At 37.3% G+C, this 23,955-nt stretch overlaps 1 protein-coding gene across 1 annotated transcript; it reads left to right on the top strand.

Moving 5' to 3' along the window:
- Positions 1-15,413: 15,413 nt before the first annotated feature.
- Positions 15,414-23,587, top strand: Ca1 (carbonic anhydrase 1). Its single transcript, XM_041630413.1, has 7 exons — positions 15,414-15,562; positions 15,988-16,185; positions 17,564-17,682; positions 20,065-20,160; positions 20,291-20,353; positions 22,237-22,392; positions 23,150-23,587. The coding sequence occupies exons 1-7, from the start codon at positions 15,526-15,528 to the stop codon at positions 23,264-23,266; spliced, it is 786 nt and encodes a 261-aa protein (XP_041486347.1). The 5' UTR covers positions 15,414-15,525; the 3' UTR covers positions 23,267-23,587.
- The last annotated feature ends 368 nt before the right edge of the window (positions 23,588-23,955 follow it).

The following is a 23,955-nucleotide window of genomic DNA, read 5'->3' on the forward strand; positions in this document are numbered from 1 at the left end:
ATTTATTTATTTATTTATTATGTATACAATATTCTGTCTGTGTCTATGCCTGCAGGCCAGAAGAGGGCATCAGACCCCTCTACAGATGGTTGTGAGCCACCATGTGGTTGCTGGGAATTGAACTCAGGACCTTTGGAAGAGCAGGCAATGCTCTTAACCTCTGAGCCATCTCTCCAGCTCCACTGACAGTATTAGGACTCAAATGATGCTTCCCATACCTTTATACTTTCTGTTTGCTTACTTAATTTCTTTCCACCAAATGATATGAGGAAACACAATCTGTATGAAATATCAGCATTCGTTCTCCATGTTCCTCCAAGGAATTTGGTCTCCTCATTAGTGTATCATGTACCATACCAACAAAAAGGTTGTAACCAGATAGAACTCAGTTTTCAAAGTATATGTGTGCCCAGACTATCCCAAGGAGTTCAGATGATGAACAGACTGTGTGCCTGAAAAGATCTTGCCGTCCATCAGGCTGTCACACAAGTGTGTGACATTCCATTGCAACTGCTTCTATCAGACTCTTACACACATAAAGAAAATAAGATGACTAAATAAAGTCAGTCTCTTTCTTCAGCTTCCTTTCCTTCTTCTATTCTAGCTCCATGACAACCTCTCTTTGATGTTTAGGCTTGGCAGCTTCTTTTTCTCAATCTTCTCCACCATGTAAAATAAGAAAGGTCCTACTATGATCATTTTAATTTCATGGAATCTTATGTTTAGTATGGGTTAGCTGACCTAGACGGTTTTACTTGTAAATGTTCCTTCAATTTCCTAGGCCTTGCCTACCCAGTGAAGTCACTGATTGATAGCATCAGCCTGTAAACCAGATTATCCTCACTCCCTGCCCCACAGATCTTCACTCAGCTGGCTCTGAAAATCATTCAGAATGTTCATGTACTCAGAGAGAATTCTGGACATGTTCCTTCCACTGATGTTCTTGTGTTAGGCCTTTGAAATCTTCCTCTTTCATGTGGACTTTCTTTCAGTTGTGGCCTATAATTGCCATGGGGGGTGTCATTCCCAGCTAGGGTAAAGTCTGTAAGAATCTTCCATATTATTTCCATTTTTTTGCATATAAAGTCTGTCATTGCAGTCTTTACTTGGTGGTTAATTGCTCAAGTACATTGTTTGTGTGGTTGCTGCACAATAAGGACCTATAAGCTGTCTGTTTATTGCTAAGATTTCTTAAACTTCATGCAATTAGTATTATAGAATATGCATTTCTCCAATGTAACTTTCTTTGCTTATTTAATACATTTTGTGGATTTTCTATGTTGATACAGATGATTCTGTTTATACTCAACAATACAACTATGCCACAATACCTTTCTTCATTTTGCTACTGGTTGATAACTTAAAACACATAAAGAGCCATAAACTACAATGAAAATACATTAATTATTTTCTTTAAAGTAAATCAAGAAACAGTAAGTATAAAAAGTAGACTAGGGAGGTCTCATTTTTGGAATGGATATTTGATTATGATTATCACAGAAGGTAACATTTCTTGTGGTAGGATATAGCATAGGAGAAGGGGCTAAGGTGCGTTCCAATAATAGACGTTTCTTTCCTCTCATTTGCTTCTTTTGACTATAATATCATATTTCATGTCATGTATGTCCCATATCATGAACATTCTCACATATTTTCAATCCAGTCTCTTACATTGGTCATATCCTGTTCCCCAGTTAGGCAGTCTAAATTAGTTTGTCACCCTTTTCTTTATAAGTCCTTGAATATATGTCAGTTCATCTTGAGTTCACCTTTCTGACCTGTAAAGGCTCATGTATAGTTGTACTGTATTACTTATTCTGAGATTATATCTGAGGCCCTAGGTGAAAATTCGGTCTCTTCCCATAGTGAGATGACTGTGCCTCCTATTCTCAAATTGTGTGGGGTCTGCTCTTCTCCTGAGTATAGCATCCAGTTTTCTAAATGAAGGTTTGAATGGCTGGAGATGTATCCTAGTTGTAGAGCACTTATCTAACATGTACAGACATGGGTTAAGTCACCAGAAGCCATTAAAATTTAAAATGGAGGCTTAGGCTCCCAAAAGAATGTTTCTAGAAAAGGCATTGAAGATTCTCTAAAGTCATTAAAGTCCTGATCCTGGAGCTTGGTGCTGGGATCTTCTCCATCCGTTAGTCCAGGGCAACAAGTAACTAAAACAGTCTCCTAACTGGCTTCTTTGATCCTGAACACTTTCCCTTTAAATCTGTTAATCATTTCCCATCATGTGTAATATGAAATGAGTTTGCATGGGCAAGGTTCCGATTGACTTCTCTGAACTCTGTACTTTCCCCTCTTCTCTGTCTTATCCCCTTTCCAGTTCTTCTGCAAGTACTACATCACCTGAAACCTCATCATCTTAAGTGGCAAAAAATGTTTTTATCATTGTTCTGTAAGGTGAGGGGATCACTCCCCTGGTTTTAACTGGACTTACTTATGCAGCTAAACTTAAGTAGAAGATCTTGGAGGAAGGGAAGATTCTAAGCTTTACCTACATGTCTGGGATGCTTGATCTTCTAGCAGTATTTCATATTGAGAAAAGATGGAACCAGGGCACTTTTCCCCGCATGATTCCTTTTTCTAAGGTTTGATGCTGCCCCATTAGCCAACCCCAGAGTCAACATTAAAAGTAATTGGTATAGTAAATCCCAGGAGACAGGATTCAGAAGGGGCCACCGCAAACCACAACACCTCACCATGCTTAATGTTCCATGTCCTTTTCTCCCTACAGATCTTTACATGGTCTCATTTCTTTATTTTTAAAGCCATATAAGTGGATAAAATACATAAAAGTTTAATCTTCTTTTCCAAAAGGAAAAGCACATAATAAAGAAGTTTCAAAAAGAAATCTAGATTATTTTAACAATCATAAGATGGTCTGAAGAAACAAATTGAAGTAATAGATAGGGAATATCTAGAAAAAATGGAGAGACAATGAGGTCAATAAGATATTTGGAGGGATTTCATTGGACCTAAAATCTGAAAGATGAAATGAGCTAGCCATGGGGTGTTATAAAGGAAGAGGGTCCCAGGAAGGAGAAATCTCTCTTCTGCCAGGTCACTTCCACCAGCCCCACCTCCTCCCATGTTCGTTTCTGTGAGTTGCCTCTTTGTTCTGCCCCTATAGTTGTTGGCCTTCTTCAGCCTTGATATTCCTTTCAGAGAAGTTGCCACAGTATGTAACAGGCTGCTCTTGCTTTCTTGTATAAGTGTACAATAAAGTGTACACTTCTAAACACTCCAGAAAGCTGTCTATACACTTCTTAAACATCTCCAGAAAACTGACTTGTCAGCACTCAAAAGAATTTTCACCAGGCCCTTTATACTTCATCACAAATCCATCACAAATCCCTCCAAGTAACAAAACTGAAGTCCAATCAGGTTAAAATATTTATTTCTATTTGCACAAAAATTAAGGTGTTAGGAATCTTTCTGTAGGCCAACTCATCCTGTGGATTAACTCAGAAAGAACTTTTATTCTTACAAGTGTGGTATTTTTCAATGTGGTCTTAATATTCCTAATTGTGGGGAAAGACACAGTTGGACTTAGTCCCTTTTTATGGAATCAAATCTAATCTCTCTAGTCCTGAAATGTAATATCAGTTTTTCTTGCCCACCCTCAGAAGTGATTGTCACTATAGTGGGTTCACACACATGTTGTCATGGGAATTGTGTCAAATGCTGGAAGCACAATGCATTACAAGAAGCCACTGCATGCCGACACTCTTGATCCTTCATACCAGAAAAGGAAATTTATCACAATTGCCATTGATAAAAACGCCTAGGTTCAGACTATATGTTTAATTTTAAGCTACAATGAAAAATAAGGTGCGTTTTATTATTGCTTAAATTGAAAACATGTACTTTTGATTTTTGTTTTAAAATTGAATGTGTGTATGTGTTTGTGTGTGTGTGTATACACTCGTGTGCATGCGTGTTCACCACGATGCAAAAGTGAAGGCCAGAGGACAACTTTCTCTCCCTTCACCATGTGGGGCCTTGTGGGTTACACTAGGATCATCACGTTTAGCAGCAAGTGTCATTACCCTTGACCCAACTTACCAGTCCAGATTATGTATTTTTTGTTAGTTTTAAAGACTTATTTTTAGTTATGTGTATGTGTGTTTGGGGCTGTATAGGTATGAGGACATGAATTCATTTGCCTTTAGGTGCTAGAAGAGACTATCAGATTCCCTAGAACAGGAGCTACAGGTAGTTATGAGCTACTAAACGTGGGGTGGCGAAGTGAATTTGGGTCGGCTGATAGAACAACCAGGCCTCTTAAGCAGTTCAACCAGCTTCACACGTATTTTTTAAAGTACAGAAATTTAAACCTCTACAAAGAAATAGGCACAAAAAATGTGTTCGGTGATCTGCAAATTGGCCTTTTTTTTTTCTTCTGATGACTTATCTGATACTTCAGTCAGAGAGAAGCTTTTTCTGGAGTGGGTGTCAGTGTCCATGACTACAGGGTCATGATGCCATGATTCACTGCATGCCTTCTACTCAGAATGCTCATTTCCTCTCTTCATGCTAGTCAGGGAAGCAGTTTTAGAGTGTTCCTCAGCAATGCAGCAGCACTGTTCCTGTCTCCTGCTTTCCTCATCACCGAATATGTGACTGGAAACCAAATCTCTCTGGTTTCTCCAATCAGTTTCTCTATTGTCTCTGAAAATGGCAACTTGGATCTATTCTCAATGACTTAAAACTGCCTCCCTCTTCTTCTACTGCAATTATCTCTTTTTTTATTCTTTGCATGTTGAAGGAAGCAGGTGCTTTTTAAAGAATGGAAGATTATCTCAACATTTCCATGTTAGCACCTTTTCTGGAAATTAGAATAGATTTTTTCACTAAAAAGTGAAATTTGGGTGTGACTACAGAAGATGAGTTTCTGTCCAGTCTTGTTATTGGAAAAAGCTACTGAATAATTTCCCCTTAAACATGGTTTTCCTGGAACACAAAAAGATCCCTCTGTCTCTCTTAGCTCCCTGTTAAAATTATTAGTGTAATCTGAGCAAGTGTAGGTGAGCGAGCACAAAGCAAAGCTGCTAGAAGCCATTTGTCTCTCAGATCTAGTCCCCTTCTCTGAACCATGCCTTTTAAGAGCCAAAGATCAGAGATCCCTTAGGCTTTGTTGTTTTGTTTGTTTGCTTGCTTGATTGATTGCTTGCTTGTACCCACTGGAGAACTCAATATGCCCTCTGTTCCTAGCACAAGTTGCCTTGCTTTCTTCCCCCTGTGGCTTAGGTCCCTGTGCACAGTTTTCTTCCTTGGCATAAACTCAGCGTCCTGTGCAAACAGTTGCCTAGGCTGTCTGAACTCAACTACAGTCAGTAACAGGTCCTGGAACACAAAGAATAAGGGGTCCTGGCCTCAGAGATGGGTTGACCCTGCAAGCAGCAGACAGGAAGGGCTTAAGCCATATAGCAGTAAGAGCTGTGACATAAGTCAAAGAAAGGCAAGGTCAGAGTCATGGCTGAAGGACCAGGATTAAGGTCCAGAAATTTCTGGTAATCCAAAATAAAAATGAGACCAAGTATAAGTGTGTGGGTTCAGTGTTCAGGTTAACTTAAAGCCAATTTCAAGAAAAGACATATCTATCCCTGAAATATGACCTACACTGGTTTAAGCATTTTTCTTGCTTACAATATGTAGTACAGCAAATATGGTTCTCTCCCTCTCCATTTTCACTAATATTTGTCCCAGGTTTTTACCCTAGGAAGACATGGGCCATTGAGTTCCAAACAAGCTTTCTCCACCCAGTCCTAGGTGTTGTACTGAGTGATTTGGGGACATCTCTGCAGACAGGAATCCTGGGTAGCATCAATGACAATATGTCACTGAATTATAAAATCAACTCCTAAAAGCTGCAGTGCTCGAGGCAGTGCCCACAGCCATGCTGCCATCTGTAGCACGGCAAACTTTGCTGGTCTGCTCACTGCAGTCCATGTCCTCTGTAGGAAGAAGCTGCAGCTTAGTCTTGTAACGTTTGATAGCTGTGCTGATAAGTGCTCCAAGTTACATCAGCTTAGCAGAAGCATCAGGAATATCACAAATCTTGTCTCCAGGTTATCCACAGAAGTGGTGAAGAGAAGTAGATTTTCAAGCTTATTTTGGAAGAGGCAAGCAGGAAAGAGTCTAAAAGCTGACTATAAATCAGTTACTTTGGGCTTCACACCTGCCCTGTCAGTCTCAGCTACATCCAAATGGAAAAATGAGTGATCTAGGATTACACCAGTGCCATGCCAGCAGCCATGGTACTGAAAGGTCACATCTATTATGTTTGGCATGTAGCCTCAGGACTGTAGTTTGAGAGGATGTCATAGTCATCTCATGCAGAAGGCACGTCCATCATGCCAGAATGTTGCTGTCAGTATTTGATCTAATAAAAGACACACTACCACCCTTTCCTTCAAATTCAGTCTATCTAGCTACTGCTAAGTAATGATCACTTTTTTCCTTGCTACTTTACCCTTACATTTTAAGCTCTGGATAATTCATTGAAATTGTGATGTTTGCCTCTGGCTATAAAATTATGATGATTCTTTTAAAAACATTCTATTAACTAGAATAAATGATTGAGTCAGACTGTGCCTAGGGGTGATTTCATCTAACTAGTCGGTGCTGCCTTGGAGGGAATAACTGGCCTCTGCTGACAATACCACGTGCATCGGCAACTGGAAACTGAATGAGAACTACAGAGAAAATTCTTAAAACAAAAAATAAGATAGAAAAGAGCAGCTACAGCTGGTGCCATCTGTGAGGAACCACACAGTCAAATCTTATCCTGCTCTGCAGAGGAATTTATGAGAATTCTCAGAGCTCTGCACAGGAACAACAAAAGACCTCATTGTAAGGATGTCCATGTGAGCACTGGCTCTGCAGCTCCCCTGGGGATTACCAGCTGGTGGCATGGAGAACATAGCCAGGAATCTATCTCGCAGATCAAATCACTCCAGCCCTCTGTGTCCCAAGAGATCCCCTGTTATAGGGTTCGCCTTAACTGGAACATGGCTTTTTAGCAACTTGGGCTCTTAGGATTCTTTTGGGTTCTATGGGTGCCCATTTTTAAAATGTTGACGTGAACCTGAGAGGTGTTTTTCCTGGAGTTCTTTCTCACCAAACTGGTTCTGGCTGCCTCCTGGGTGATGATGGAAAATGAAAGCACTGGCCAGCATCCGTCCCTGCTTTTGTAAACCTTGTGAAGTTGCACAAAGATTCTGTGGAACTTTGCCAACTCATTACAGGCAAAGTTGGGAGCAGTCTTAAAGATATTACTGCAATTTCAAAGTACTGCACATTAGGGAACTCTGGGACACGCCAAATACTGTTCCCAGGGGATGCAGCAAGGATCTTGTCCTTTGATACATTTCCCAGAACCCTGGAGTTCAGAAAGTCAGTGCCTGTAAGTCACATTTGAGAATGCTTGCTTACATGGCCTAATCAGAACACTTGACCCTGGAAAAAAAAGAGAAGGAAACACTGTATATTCTCTGCACTGAGGAGTCACGCACATAAGAAAGCTTCAAGAGCTATGGCATTCCTTAAACCAGTATTTAAATATCTTTTGAAGCAAAATATTTATGCTATATATGTTCCTTTGCCTGGAACAACTTGCAAAAAATAATAGAAAGAAAAACGGGAAGTTCAAAACAAGAGATAACCATTATCAACTAAATTAATTCCTTCAAATAAACATTTACCTAATGAAGACAGGCTAAAAAAAAGTACGTTCATTTAAACTTACTTACTTTGCCCTCCGCTAAGAGAACAGAAAACTTTCCTGATGTCTTTTGTAGTGATTCAAATATAAATGCAATGGTGTTTTGCCTAGCTGATGAAGAAACAGAAGGTAAAGTATCTACTCTTCACATCTAGACCTGTAAGAGATAGAGAAAATGTCTGTGGAAATGTAGAGAAATGTCCTCGCAAGCTACACTGGGATCTAGTGGTGTAAGCCATGCATTGGTTGGTTTCTGCACAAAAGCATAGGATGTGTGAGCACTTAGGGAACCTCGGCAGAAAAGTAAGCAATAGCTCAGCTCTCTGGATCTGTATACACTGGCTATGGATGTGTGCAGAATTACAGTCTCTTTGGGGAAGAGAGTGATTCACAATCACAGACAGCACCATGAAGGACACCAAGCTCCAAGCAGGACTCAAGAGAATGTGTCAACTCTGTCCCCTATACTCCAGGGAAGTACAATGACCATTGTAAGGTAGCTCCTTGTTTAAATGAACTTTTTGATGATAATGAAATAAGTGTATTGGGAGAAAGACTGTTGTTTGGTAATTTTTTTTTCAGTTAACTCATAATAGTGAAGAATTCTTGACATAGTTTGAAGATGAGGTTCTACGTCTGATGTGTATCGCCCACTTTGGACAAGTAGGACAAGCCCCCAAACTATGAAGGACTCTTCGTTTTGAAATGAAAATACAGATACTTGGTCTTTCACCACACAGAATACTGAAAATTGCAAATAAGGTCATACAAGTAAAGCTACAGTGACTCAAAGTGTCTTTTCATGGGACTGCATAAAAGAAAATATTTCTTCTTTGAAAAGCACCTGTAATAATTCTGTTTGTGTTCTTTTTAAAGGTAAGAATGTGTTTTTCTGGATCAGAGCTCAAGAATAAATTCTATCACAGGGAAGTGGAGGAAGCAGTAACTTTAAGCAGCTTGTCACTTTGCATTTACTTTTACAATATTTTTAAGTATTATAATATAATTACATTACTCCCCCTTCCCTTTCCTCATCCAATCCCTTCTATGCATCCTCCCCTTACTCTCTTTCAAATGCATGGCCTCTTCTTCTTCAGTTTTTGTTGTTTGTATGTGTGTGTGCACATGTGCATACACGTGTATTCCAAAATATATAAACATAACCTGATTGGTCTGAATCATGTCTATCAAAATATAAACATAACCTGATTGGTCTGAATCATGTATATCAAAATATATAAACATAATCTGATTGGTCTGAATCATGTCTATCAAAATATAAACATAACCTGATTGGTCTGAATCATGTCTATCAAAATATAAACATAACCTGATTGGTCTGAATCATGTATTCCAAAATATATAAACATAACCTGATTGGTCTGAATCATGTATTCCAAAATATATAAACATAACCTGATTGGTCTGAATCATGTATTCCAAAATACATAAACATAACCTGATTGGTCTGAATCATGTATATCAAAATATATAAACATAACCTGATTGGTCTGAATCATGTATATCAAAATATATAAACATAACCTGATTGGTCTGAATCATGTTGTTTTATGTATATTTGCAGGGCTTATAATTTGGTATTGGATTACTGGTTGGTGGGTTTTCTCTGAGGAAGACTGTCCAGCTCTCAACATTCCTCAGCCACCTGTAGTTTTGTCTAGATTTGAGGCCTCCTCAGCTTTCCCCCTTCCACAATTAGCATGTCTGTTGGTACTGTTTTGGTCAGGTTTTGCTTAGGTTGCCACTTTAGTGAGACTTCATAGGTGTAACTTCTCTGACATCTCTAGGAGACAGTTTCACAGCAAACTTCCTGATCATCAGGTTGTTACAGTCTTTTTGCCTGCTCTTTCAAAATGATCCATGAGCCTTAGGTTCAGGAGTTGTGTTGTAGATATAACAGCCTGGCTTCATAAATCTTCACAGCATTGTGGTCTTCTATATTGACCTCCATCTGTTTCAAAATGAAGTTTTCTTGATGGCTGGTGATAGTCCTACTTATGACTTTGGGTATAAGGATAAATATTTAAAATCTAGTTAGGGATTATGCTGGTTTATTAAAGTGGAGATTGTAGGTTCTCTTCCAAGATCAATGACTTCAATAACCCTAGGTAGTTTGCCAAGTTTCCAATATCAGGCCCAATTTTCCTTTTTTGAGCTGTCCTTACATCCATTTAGAGAGCTGCTGGTTAACATTAAGGTACGTGTGCCACTACTGCACTCTTAGAGTTTCTGTGCCATGTTGATTGTTGCTGTGGTTCATGGGAATAGACTGAGTAGAACTGTTGGTTGCTTCAGTCCTTTGGAAGCTTGCATGGAGCTTTCTGGTACCATGAAAGCTCAGTTGAGGAGCTTTCAGGTCAGATCCATCTCAGAATCCTCTGGGTCCTTTGTGCAAATCACTTGGTGTCTTCAACTATAGGAACTTAGCCTTTCATCTCTGGGAGGCAAACAAGGGCAAGTATTTATTGCCTAGAGTGTTTTTAGAGTATCATGGACAACTATGACCAACAACTCAAACGAGGGCTTTTAATGCCTGGTGTTGGGGGTTTTGTTAGATAGTCTATAGCTCTTGCTATATGGGAAAACTTCACTTAAACAACATATGTAAAAATACACAAAGAGTGGTATGTATTCCACGTTAATAATATATTATTAATACATTTGTAATATAATATATTATGCATATTTAATAATATATGCTTATGTATTGTTAATAATATATGCACAGTCAGGAATTTGGTCAGAAACTTGTTTCACTTAAATAGAACTCTTGGAAATTAGGTGAGGGGATAATTCACATAGCTCCCAGTTGTAGCTAATGGGGCTACCAATGCTTAGGAAACACACTTGATATTTGTTGATCACCCAGTCTAGATACTATCATATCACAGAAGTAATGGAAGAATAAGCCTCACACATGAGCACCTTTTAATCACTACCAGGTCAATCCAAGGCATGTCTTCAGTAAATAATGCATTAAGAAACATGGGATTTAAGAAAGGACATATTTAACTGCAAGTGTATTTTTAGAAATCTACTATGATAGAATAAAAGAGTTTAGGAGTTAATAAAGGCAATGGGGGACAGCAGAACTTTTTCTTTTAATTTCAAGATGATTTTAGATGGAAACCTCAAAAAGGTACATGAAAGATTTTATCACAAAATCACTGATAAAAATGTCCTTCACCTTCCTTAATATTTACACTTGAAAACTTATCTCCTTTTAGATTAACTTGTGGTATTTAGTTTAAGCTGTGGTGAGCAGATCTGTTATGCAATTGTTTGGATTTGAGGCCGCATGCAATCATTTCGATTCTCTTGTTTTATATAATTGTCTATTTGCCTGGGAGTTAAAAATCAAACTCTGTTCTCAAGCCCTCATTTGGGTTCAAATTCATTTTATGGCTTATGAAGTATTGTACATACCTTGCTTTCATGTGAAAATGTTTCTTGTTTAGATCATTTGGTTGGGGGGGAGCACATTCCTTAACCAGTTATAGAAGGTAAGATACAAATAATATTGCTCAGCTTTAAAGATAAATATGAGGGTGTTCCAATCAGCAAAGAAGGAAGTATGGACTATTATCTTAATAAATGTTTATACATTCCTATTCTCAGAAGGACTTTCCAGCTGGGTTATTTTAGTAAACAAGACAGTAACTAAATATGTTTACAATTTAAAGTTTTTCAAACATGCCAAATTACAAGACACTATGCCCTGAAACTGTGAATTTAAGTCATTATTTGTGTACAGCTGCGTTGGTTACTGATTTTTAAAAGTTCATTGCCAAATTTAAAATTTGCCTTCAAATTAATATGCTCTAAGACATATGAGTGTGGCAGGGGGAGTTAAACAATGTCCCTAATCATAGCAATAGTAGCCTTAAGAATCTTGGATTTTTTTTCAATTTAGCACAATAAAAATTCATATAAAAATTGAACAGTTAAATTTTGCCACACAACGTGTCAAACTATTTGACACTTCTAAGAACCAAAGTTTTCACACTCCCAGAAATGATTGACAGAGGCAGTTGATCACTTCACCATCCCATTAATAGAAGTGTGAGGGAAAGATTCTTTCTGCTCAGTCCAAATGTGGTCATGAGTTCACCCTCTATAAAGCCCATTCACATGCTCACACATCCACTCTCCACACACCATAGAGTTTAGATCAGACAACCCTGCTGAGCAGCTTGCCCATAGTGTTCTTCATGAAAACAAAAGAAATGCAGCTTAAAGTGACTTTTCAGCTGTTCTGTTTACCAATATATAGCACCATTTTTTCCAGAAGTTAAAGGGAGAGAACATGGTGGTGGAAAGCTACCTGGCCCAGGTCTTATCGTTCCGGGGGTACTCTTTCAGAGACTATTGCAGATACTCAGCAAGTAAAAGAAGGACAGACTGAAAGGGAATGGGAAAAGGATTTACAGTTTTGGAGTTTTTCAAGTGTTTGGAGCATTTGCTCATATATGAGATGAATATCATTGATCTGAAACCAATCCTGCTCCAAAATCTGAAATTATAGTGAATCTGCTAATTTCATGATGTGACCAAAAATAATTTCTAATGTAACCAAGGTTATAAACTAAATAATATAGAATGGTATAGCAGAGAGGCTGGGAGTGGAGAGACACAGTGGAGGGTTTGGAAGTCAGATGTGAGAGGGTAATACTGAGCCTTAGCAGGCTTTGGCTCCAGAAGGCAGGTCCACAGGAGCAAAGCACTGAGATGGACACTGAAAGAACAAAGTTTTCCACGTGTCTTCAATGTAAGTGAAGAGAAAGATCAAAATGGTGAAAGTGGTATGTATAAAATTCAGATAAACCATTTAAATTGGCTTATCATAGTTTTAACTATCTTAATGTGGAAATGTCCTGGCTCATATTACCATGTTCCATGACTAAATTATTCACTGAAAATAAGGCTGATTTTGTCACAACAGCACCAAAAATATCATTTCTGCAAGGACATGAAATTTAGGGAGCATTGTGAGATTAAAGTCAAACTTAATAGCCCTTGATTTTGGAAATGTATGTGCCATTTCAGGCAAAACCATGTCTGTTAGTTTGGATATTGAACACCCCCAAAAGTCCATGTATCAAAGTTTGGTCCTCAGAGAGGCACCTATTGAGAGGTAGGACAAATTCTTAAGAGGTTTGGCTTCAGGAAATACTAACCACGTATTGGGGGCACAAATAGAGGAGGATTGCTGAAGACCACTGGATCTCTGCCTCTTGTCTTTCTGCCTCTTACCATGCACTCTACCCATGACACACCTTATCAGATCAAATGAGCTGGGACAGTCTATCTTGGCCTGAAACCTCCAGAACAATGAGCTCAAATAAATTTTGTTTATTTTGTAACTTAATTCTTGTATTTCTTTTGTCATAGTAGCAGATAGTGGACCAGTCAGTAATAACCATTCAGGCCAGAAAAGATCCTTCATTCTGGAGATATGTTGAAATTCATAAGTGGAAATGATTGTATTAATATTGGTGATTTATGATTAAGTTTCAGGAGTATATGGCTTATTTCAAAACAGTTTATCAGTTAAAGCAAAAAGCTTTTTTCCATTTATATTTTTGATGGTTTTAAGAAATAAGCTGTTTAGAAGAGCAAAGCCTGTATAGATTGAGCATCTTCTTAGGAGTAAAAGCAAAGCAAATGTTATAATCTTCAGGAAGTATAGTGGAAGAGATCTATGAGTCAAAGTCCAATGGATAAGAACATTAAACACCATTCCTTTAGCTTAGACATAAAAATGAGAGAGTCCGTTTATGAAAAGAAAATATTGAATAAAAGTAAGTGAGAGCCATGTTAGGGTTGGACCCTCATTAAATTTTACAACTCTCCCTCTAATTCTTTCTTTGTGGGAATACTTGAATATGCGCTGAGTACGTCATAAAATAAAGGGTCATGAAGGTAGGAGTCAAGGAAGTTGCCTCTAAAACTTTAAATGTATTACTATACCATATAAGACATTCCTATAGTGAATCATCATGTAATAATGCAAGAATGTTGTTCCAAATGCATTGATTAATATAGTAATTCAATGTAAGATTTAAGGAGATGACTCAAACATAGTAATTACAGTTAGACAGGAATTGTAGAGCAAGTTAACTATAGTTAATGGTGATGGGTTGTATTCTTTTAAATGAAGAGAGTGGACATTGAGTACTATTGTCATGAAATCAACTCTAAGTAATGTGACCATTAACTGAATTTAATGTTTTATAATGCATATGTGCTCTTTAAAATGATGTTGTATGTGAAAAATCCATGGAGCACCATCAGATTTAAAAACGTTATTTAAATAAAATTAAGTTCCCTTTCAAGCTGTGCTTCCTAATGCTTACTAAGATCTAGGGTGGGAACTTTAGCATCCTCATGTGAAAGTTTATATTTACCAGCTGTGGACAATTTCCTGAGGAAGGATACAGTCATCAATATTAAAGAGCGACAGCATGAATGGTGCACCTACCTAAGCATGCCTGTTGCCCATCTTCCTTCGTGGCTCAAGGCAGTGCAGACAGTTCTGCAGCAGAGGGAAGAAAGATACTCATTATGTCAGAAGTTTACAGTTCTGTTTCTACTTCCAAACAACAATATTTGCAGACTTTGAAAGAAGGGCTTATCCATATTTTGACACATCCCAGGCAGCTTTCTGTGCCTCTCTGGAAAGTTTCTGCTGCTTCTCTTCACTAAACAGTGTGAGTGAGTGAGCAAGGTGAGTTCTCACATTGGTGTATACTCAGACTGATCTTATGAGCACTGTGGACCCAGAAGCAGAATTATCATTATCCCACACTTTACCCAGGGCAATACATGTAGTGGTGGAATGAAGAAGGCAACTGAACTATAAAGGCTGAGGTTCAGACATCTTGAGAGTTGTGATGAATTCCTTCAACATCCCTCAGCTACAAAATGCTAATTCTTACTTTATAGAATTTATATGTACTATAATAAAATAAAGCAATATGAAAGAGATAATAAATTGCAGAGAACTATAAAGAGGTCATATTTTATTCTAGGTGGAAAGCTATTATACCACATTCTGCTTTGATATTAATAAAATCATCCCCACTTATGAATTTCAACATGTCTCCAGAACAAAGGACCTTTTCTAACCTGAATGGTTATTATTGTCCTAAAAGTTCATGTAGGAAGAATGTCTCACATTGACATGTTCTTTGGAATTCATCTAGAAAGTTTATTTATGTTTCTATAAAATGTATCATAGTGAATTATGTTATGTTACTGATAATTGACTATGGGTTTACTACCTGATTCTAACTTAACATCATGATGCTCATTCATTTCATAATCATGCACATTCATTTCCTTATTAAATTACTGTTGCTAACATTGTTTAGTTAACCAGTTATGGCATCACTAGAAATCCTAAGGGCACAAAGTACTTTTTATTCTAGAAAATTTGATAAACATCAGTCAATATTCAGCCATGTCTTCTACAAGCATAGGAGAACAAGACTAGTTTAATAACATCTATGATTTTGATATTTAATTTTTATATTACAATAAAACAATTAGAGCTGACCTAATCCCAAGAGACATTTTTACAATACCATTTATTTTGATATAATACTTCCTGATAAGCAGAGATTATGAAATAGTGGACTATTATAGGCAGACAAGTTTCTATAAAAACCCATGGTGTCACATAAGATCTCTGCTGCAGTCACAGGAGCAGTTGGTTATTCTACATATCATTTCTTTTTTCAGGAACCAAAACTAAACAGGAGATCATGGCAAGTGCAGACTGGGGATATGATGCCAAAAACGGTAAGAGCACTTCTTTTGCTTTTGTCAAAACAACACTTCATTCCCACTTCTGCTAAATTTAATAATCATTTAACTTTACTGTGTAGTCACAGATTAATGACTTGACACACTTTCAATAATTAAAGTATCCTTGTATGTAATTTTAGTAGTTGGCCTTTGGGCATAAAGATCTACAAAAATATATTTGGTATGTGCATACTATTTCTATACTATAACTGTATAGATAGCATAATTAGGCCTGTATTGATGATATTGCCAAATATACTCTTTATTAGTATAGTAATGAAAGGTACATTTTCAAATACTGAATGCCATTTAAGACACCTGACTAAATCATAATCTAACAAGCAAAGAGTTGAAGTTCTGATACTTGGAATGAAGCATTCTGTAAAATTGTAGTTACGTGGACATGTTTGTTCCCATAGGTCCTGACCAATGGAGCAAGCTGTATCCCATTGCCAATGGAAACAACCAGTCTCCAGTTGACATCAAAACCAGTGAAGTCAAACATGACACCTCTCTGAAACCTATCAGTGTCACCTATAATCCTGCAACTGCCAAAGAAATTGTTAATGTGGGACATTCCTTCCAAGTAGTTTTTGATGACAGCGGTAACCAATCTGGTGAGCCTAAAGACAATTTTGATACTTGTTTCCTTAGAGTCTACTAAATGTATTTTCTGTTGAAAACAGATTCTTCTCTCATATAATACATTCCAACCACAGTTTTGCCTCCCTCCACTCTTCCCTTCTCCTGCAGAGATACTTTTCCACTTCCCTTCAGAACAGAGCAGGTCTAAGAGACAACAGGTAAACAAAACAAAAGAGGATACAAAAAAAAATGCCAAGGCACTCATATTGAGGCTGAATAAGGCAACTCAATAGGAAAAACAGTCTCAAGATCAGGCAAGAGTCAGAGTAGCTTCAGAAACAGCACAGCGTCCTGTGTATTTTGTACATGTATTTCTTATCTTACAATTGCAATGGCTGGGAGGCATTGTGGCCTCCTGGAAGATGGCTTGCAGAGCTCCCAGCTCTTCTTGCAATCCTTCTATTTCTTATTGAGCCATCTTTCCTATTCTGGCCATTCCAGGATCTTTATCATTATTTCTGTAAGAGACACCTTTTTTCCCAAAAGAGTCTAGTACAAAAATCACAATAAACATGAAGCCATAAAGGAAATATTCTAAACAGGATGAGAGTGGATGAGCTTAATAAGGAGTCAGGTGTGCATGAGTTCCCATCATATCTGAGAATCTGGCATGTTGCTTGCCACATGGTCAACTTTTCAACAGTATTTATTGAATAAGCTCTTAACGAATTGTTCGATAAGAGTTCTAGTAATGTGAAATGCCATTCTTGCCCTACTTTCCCACCAAATTCTAATTTTAAATGTTAGCTACCTTAGAGGTGTGCCCCTTATTAATAATAGGTTAGGTCTAGAGGGTCTTTTGCTTAGGTAATCATATGATTGGACAGATTCACCAGGCTGGACTGTCATTCAGAGAAAACGTCTAAAAAGTGATCTTGCCCCACAAGCAGTATCTCTTGATCCCTGGCCATCGGGTCTCAACAAATTAGTCAAACTACATTGTTATATCTTCAATAATTGTTTTTAAAAAAAAGTGTCAGTGAATTTTTAGTTAACAGAAATTGTACTTACTAGCCACACAGTAAGGTTGAATGAAGAAGTAAACTTGTAAATTAATGGAGATAAAAGAAAACTCTGTGATCATGTAATTTATTCACTTTGGAATATATTATCTTGGCAACATAAATAGGTAAACTTGTTTCTTTGCTGGAATTTGTAAATATTTCATGAGCTATATTGTTGCTGTCATAATCAGGAAGACAGTGTATATGAGTGTCATCCTCGGGGATGTGGAGTGGAAACACAATGAAAATCAAATGTTGACAGTTTCACACAACATAAAGTGGCATTGATTTATATTAAATATGAACTAGAGATTACCTGGCTGAGAGTACCTTTCTTTCCTTCTAGTTCTGAAAGGGGGCCCTCTCTCTGATACCTATCGGCTTGTCCAGTTCCATTTTCACTGGGGCAACTCCAACGACCATGGATCTGAGCATACCGTGGATGGAGTCAAATATTCTGGAGAGGTAATGTGATATATTAATGAGAGACAGCTCATGAGCATGCCTCCAAAGGATCTCTGAATGACATCAAAGAGGAGAGCTTGCTGGTCTTTGTAGGACAGATGCATAAATCCATTAAAATCAAACACTGGCACACTATATATTGCAATAAAGAGATATTTTAGATATTTATCTAAAGAAGTGCCCAAACTTATATGTAAGAGTTCATGAAAAACATCTTGACACCTTGGGGGAGAGTGGAAGGGGGAAGGAGAGAGGTGTGTGTACATAATTATGATTCCATTTTAGTTTTAATTTACTAAAATGAACTCTATAATGCATATGATTTTGAAACTTGCTTTTCCCTACTTGCCAATGTGTTATCATTATTTTACAAGTCAGAAGGGGTTTAATTCTATCTCTTTTAAAAATAACTGCTCACTGGGGCTGGAGAGATGGCTCAGCTATTAAGAGCATTGCTTGCTCTTCCAAAGGTCCTAAGTTCAATTTCCAGCAACCACATGGTGGCTCACAACCATCTGTAATGAGGTCTGGTGTTCTCTTCTGACCTTCAGGCATACACGCAGAAAGAATATTGTATACATAATAAATAAATAAATAAGTGAATAATAACTGCTCAATATTTCATTGTATAAATATCAGAATTTATTTAACTAGCCTTCTTGATAGACAATTACAATATCTGCTTGTTATTATATTCCACTGAGTTTTGTTGTAGTTGTTTTTGTCAGATAATCCTTCAATTATGCCTGTATCTGAGGTACCTATTGAAGTAACTATGTAAGAAAAATTTCTCACAGAAGAGGTTTTAAAATATATGCAGTGTATTGTGATAGAATTAGGTGCTAGGGGTTGAATACAGCTATAGCTTGTTTTATTTTATAATTTTTAAATAATAACTTTCAGTGTTTCAGACAGCTATAAAAACTTATTCCTAGTTTCCCTTCTGCAAAACTGGAGGTGGACTAAAGTGGAATAGAAGTCTAAAATATTAGGCTTTAGGAAGGTTACTTGTAAACATTCATGGAATCTAAATCAGGGATTATATTTACTCAAATAAATTGAGAAAAATAATCTAAGCCAATGATGAGAAACATCTAGTCACAAAGTTCAACACGTTATTTAATATTCATCTCGAAAGCTTGTGTGGAGGACACACCAGGTGATATAGGTAATGTGTGACATGTGCAAGCTCCTCCCTTGACCTTCATGGAGTCAAAGCTGAGCCGTCTTGGCTATGTGACTCTTCTCTTCTACAGTTAGGTATTATAGCATTAATCTCCTTATATGTTCAAGCCAGCTTCCACATCATAAGTGATCAGGAACATTACCTGCAGTTCTGTAGAGGAGATAACGCATGAGCCAACGGTGGGAATTAAGTAAACAGTACTAAAAGGCAGTGTGAGTGCATACAGAGAATTGTCAGTGAGTCGGAAGTATAAATGATCATGAGATGACACTTCAACTAGGCCTGGGGAGTGATTGCTCTCAACATTAGTGTTCTTATTATTTATCAACTATTTATTGAGTCGTTATGGTATACTAGATTTTTGTTTTTAAAGTAACTGAGAAGAATCTACATTTTGTATGGGAAATAAAAAGCTTTTTTAAAAAGTGAGGTAAGTTAAGAAGGAAAGAAAGGGGATAGAGAGAAAGAAGAGATCAGATAAATGCATGAAAACAATAGATTTGAGTTATGGTGGCCACTTTATATTGGGTAATCTACTCATTGAGATGTGGTATTTGAGTTCAGTCCTAACTATAGAGACAAAGAAAATTCCAGGAAGTCAGCAGTTAATACAAGAAAAAAAAAACCCAAGCTATGACCAAGTGAAGAAGTATACTCTGCTAGGCACAGAGGCTGATAAATGTGTAAAACATGAAATTCTTTTTTTATAACTGTGGTAGTTTTTGATAGAGTGGTTAGGAGAATAGTATTACCTTTCCTAAGAGGAGAAAATGACAGGTGTAATATGAGGACTCAAGCTTTTCCTTAGCCATGTGACTTCTCAGACATCTGTTAGACATCATATGGAGATATAAAGACAAGATCAGAAACACATCCAGGCACACGTGGATGTGTGAGCCTAAAATTTCACCAAGAGTTTAGACTGCAGAATTTGACTAAGGAGATCCTGGGAAAAGCACTGATATGCCCAAACTTCCAAGCAGTCGAGGACCTTCTTACAAAGTTCTCTCATGGAAGAGAAAATTATTTCACCTTTTATCCTAAAGCTAGTTGCCCACAAGATGAGGGTTCACATGGAGTTTGTCTACCACTACCATGAAATATCTTAAATATAACAAATTAAGATGTAATTCATCTTCTGTCTTTTCCTTTGCAACAATATTAATAATGAATTATTCACATGTTGCCCCTTCTAGCTTCACATAGTTCACTGGAATTCAGCCAAGTACTCCAGTGCTGCGGAAGCCATCTCAAAGGCGGATGGGCTAGCAATCCTTGGTGTCTTGGTGAAGGTGAGTCATAGGAGTTACATAATTGTCACTCTCCAGTTATTGATGTTACTTGAAAAATAAATTTTGACTAAAGAATATTTTATAAGTATCAGTATACAACTCACACCTTCTTTATCTTTTAATTCTCTAGGTTGGTCCAACCAACCCAAATCTGCAGAAAGTACTCGATGCCCTAAACTCAGTTAAAACTAAGGTAAATAAGCTAAGTAACTTAATTTAATTCTGAAAACAAGAACACACGGAAGTACATAAATCATCCAGTTGCCTGTTTGAAATGAGAAACAGGAAGACAGGTGTAGAAGCCAAGCAGACACAAGGTGCCATACAAACCTTTCTTGTCCTGGAGAAATTGATGTAGGAGTTGGTTTTGTTTTGTTTTCCTGGTGCTTGTTCCTAGTAGAACACTTTTTGATCTGATAAAACCAATCAAAAAAGTGACTTTTTGATGAGACACTTCTTGATTTGCTAAAAACCAATCACACTCTAGTGAGAGCTTTCTGTTTCATGAAAAGAAACATCTTGAATTCTTTAGTAACATGAAAACATGGGCCTGAAAAGCCCTATTTGAGAACTATGATTCTGAACTAAACTTAAAACCCTTAATGGATTTTCTGAAATATTCATTCTTAGCACAACTGTCTTAACACTGTTTGACCTTATTTTGAAGGTCAAAGTAATTATCATTATTTTTACAGCGAGTAGAACAATTGTATTTTATGAAAAGTAAGTTTGTTTTATGCTGAGTTCAGAAAAGAACTTTGAATGATATAATAAAGTGAGATGGAATGTTCTTTAAATTCTACTCAAGGATATCAAAAATATATGAAAATAAAATAGAAGGAAATAGTGAGGATAAAAGCAGAAAATAGTAAAAAAGAAATAAAATTACAGATGAATACAAACCACTTTTATCAATAAATGAAGAATTTACTCTATAGAATAAACAACAACAAAAAGGAATCATTTGGGCAGCTTTGGTAAAAGAAAGCTGGCACAAACACCAAATGTTACTAGAGGGACTGGCAAGATGGCTCAGCGGGTAGCACAGCCTTTTCTAGTAGTATGGTGAAATAACTCTGAAATTACAGCAGATCATTTGCAATAGCGTTATTGATGAAGTCATATTTTTGACCAAGTAGAGTTCACTCTAGATGTGGATAGTGTTAAAACTAATCTTTGATTAGATATTATCAGATTAAACATGAAAATTCATATCATCAGTTTCTCCAGCTGACGTTGTTCTAGTGCAGTCAAGATAAAGAATAGTACAGTGTCTACCACTATCACAACTGGCATAATTTAAAATTTTAACTATTAAACAAATAAAGAACAAAACATAAAGCTAAATATTGGGAAAACAAAGACAAAATTATCATGTATCAATGATATATCTACCTGGAAAATTTAAAGGAGTCAAATAAAAAATTAGATAGACTAAAAAAAACAGTCTGGTAAAACTGGTGGCGGTGGTGGCGCACGCCTTTAATCCCAGCACTCGGGAGGCAGAGGCAGGCGGATCTCTGTGAGTTTGAGGCCAGCCTGGTCTACAAGAGCTAGTTCCAGGACAGGAACCAAAAAGCTACGGAGAAACCCTGTCTCGAAAAATCAAAAAAAAAATTACCTTAAAATATCAGTTAATTTTCTTTATACAAATAATAACAGATCAGGAATACTTATGGGAATAAATAGGAATAAAATGTAACTGATGGGCTTGTCCTGAATGTCTTTGCCCCTAGACCAGGACAGAGGCTTATCCAAAGAAATTAAGATATTTCCTAATGAATATTAAGTATCTTTTGGTAAATATAAATTACAGAAAATTTTTAGATTTTTTCATCTTCCAATGAAGAGGAAGGTTTAATGTATTTTTATGTTATTTGTATTGTTCATATTTGTATTGTTCATATTTGTATTGTTCATATTTGTATTGTTTTGTTCATATTCACAAACATATCAGACATTAAATAAGTATAGAAGAAAAGTCAAAATTAAATGCACCTAAAATCTCTAGGTAATATATAAAGGGGCAATCTATGATACATTTTATAGCATAATATATACTGTTTTTGTTCCCAGGGAAAACGAGCCCCATTCACAAATTTTGACCCATCCTGTCTCCTTCCTTCATCCCGGGATTACTGGACTTATTTTGGCTCTCTGACTCACCCTCCTCTTCATGAAAGTGTGACCTGGTTCATCCTCAAGGAGAGCATCAATGCCAGCCCTGAGCAGGTATCAATTAAAATGAATTTATTTCTAGTGAAGGATCCCTGAGTTTTCTAAACAAACAAACAATTAAATAGATAAAGTCCTTCCAATAACTGTTTTTACTCTATGTAGAGAATAGACTTATGAGGTTCCAAGTTCCTGCTGTTCTTCATAAAGAAAAGTCAAAACCTGTTAGGTGGCTTCTCCGAATGTCAGGAACAGACAGTGAATTCTCCTTGGAACTTCCACAATGGCTCTCAGGTGGCCCAACTTAACAATTTTTCTAGCTAAAGTTAACATTAAAATATCGATTAAAGCACCTTCTGGCTTATTGTCTCTAAAGATGCTGCTGCTGTTTGATGGAAGAGCTCCTTTCCCGAACTGTTTTGTGTTTCTCACAGCCTTGTGCCCTGCCCTTTACTGATGCTTGTGGAGCAGAGGCATTGTACACCAAGCACTCCTATAGACCCTTGGCATGAATAAACCCAGTTAATCTGAACAACTCCCAAAAGGAAATGCTGTGAGAAATTAAGGGGTGCTGAACTGACAAATCAATTGCACGAGCTCCCAAGTGCAATCTGATGTTCTGACAGAGCCAACTGTGCCTCAGTTAATACCTGGTGCAGAGGCGGGTACATTACTGCAGCCTCCTTCCTGCCCACCAAAAGAACCACCACTGTCTTTAACTGCTTTCTAAGCAACAATGCATTAACTTCTCTGGAAACAAAGTGCTTTCTTGGACTTTAACAGCTTTTCATCCTTTAAATGTCTCACCCCACAGCTGGCACAGCTCCGCAGTGTTCTGTCAAATGCAGAGGGAGAGGCAGAAGTTCCTATTCTGAGCAACCACCGTCCAACCCAGCCCCTGAAGGGCAGAACAGTGACAGCCTCATTTTGAGACCCGGCAGGGAGGAATCCTCCATCAGGAACCCGTCCCTCTGCAGACATCATCCAGTACAGTAATCAATGTTAAGAAACAAAGTTATTCCTGTGCTAGCAAGACAGCATACCTTCAAATTTAATCCATAAAGCTAAAAGCCATTCATTTTAATTCCTGGTGTTAATGCAGATAATCCATAAGCTTGCCGATTGTAATCTCTAAACAAGCACTGTGACTAATGTCTCTCTGTTTAATGTTTCATAAGAAAATCACAATTAAGGGATTTCCCTTTCTCCTCTCTCCGGTTTAATTGAACCAATAAAATGGCTTTCTCTCTTCTCCTTGTCTATTGTGCATTTTATTAAACCATTAGATTTCTCCTCCATTTACAGTCCTAAATCTTAAAGGGCTTACTTGAGTCTTTCATCTCAAATGTAACCTAAGAGAAGCCAGGAATGAAGCATTGAATAATCCCTTTGACTTAAGATAACCTCTAGATTTAGTGCTTTTATGCTAGTAAAAGCACTGCTTTCATTCGTGTGCCCTGTGATTACAACATAAAAGTGACTTACCAAGGACAGGGATTTTCTGCCATCATTATAATTGATGGGTTTGTAAGCATAGTCTGTGTTTTAAAACTGAAAGGAGCTGGGTAGATTGGTCGGTCAGTAAAGTGCTTGTTACACAATTACAAAGACCTGAGTTCA

This window comes from Microtus oregoni, unplaced genomic scaffold (genome assembly GCF_018167655.1).
Source record: "Microtus oregoni isolate MIOR12 unplaced genomic scaffold, Mior012 000034F_ref0000314, whole genome shotgun sequence".
Classification (NCBI taxonomy): Eukaryota; Metazoa; Chordata; class Mammalia; order Rodentia; family Cricetidae; genus Microtus; species Microtus oregoni.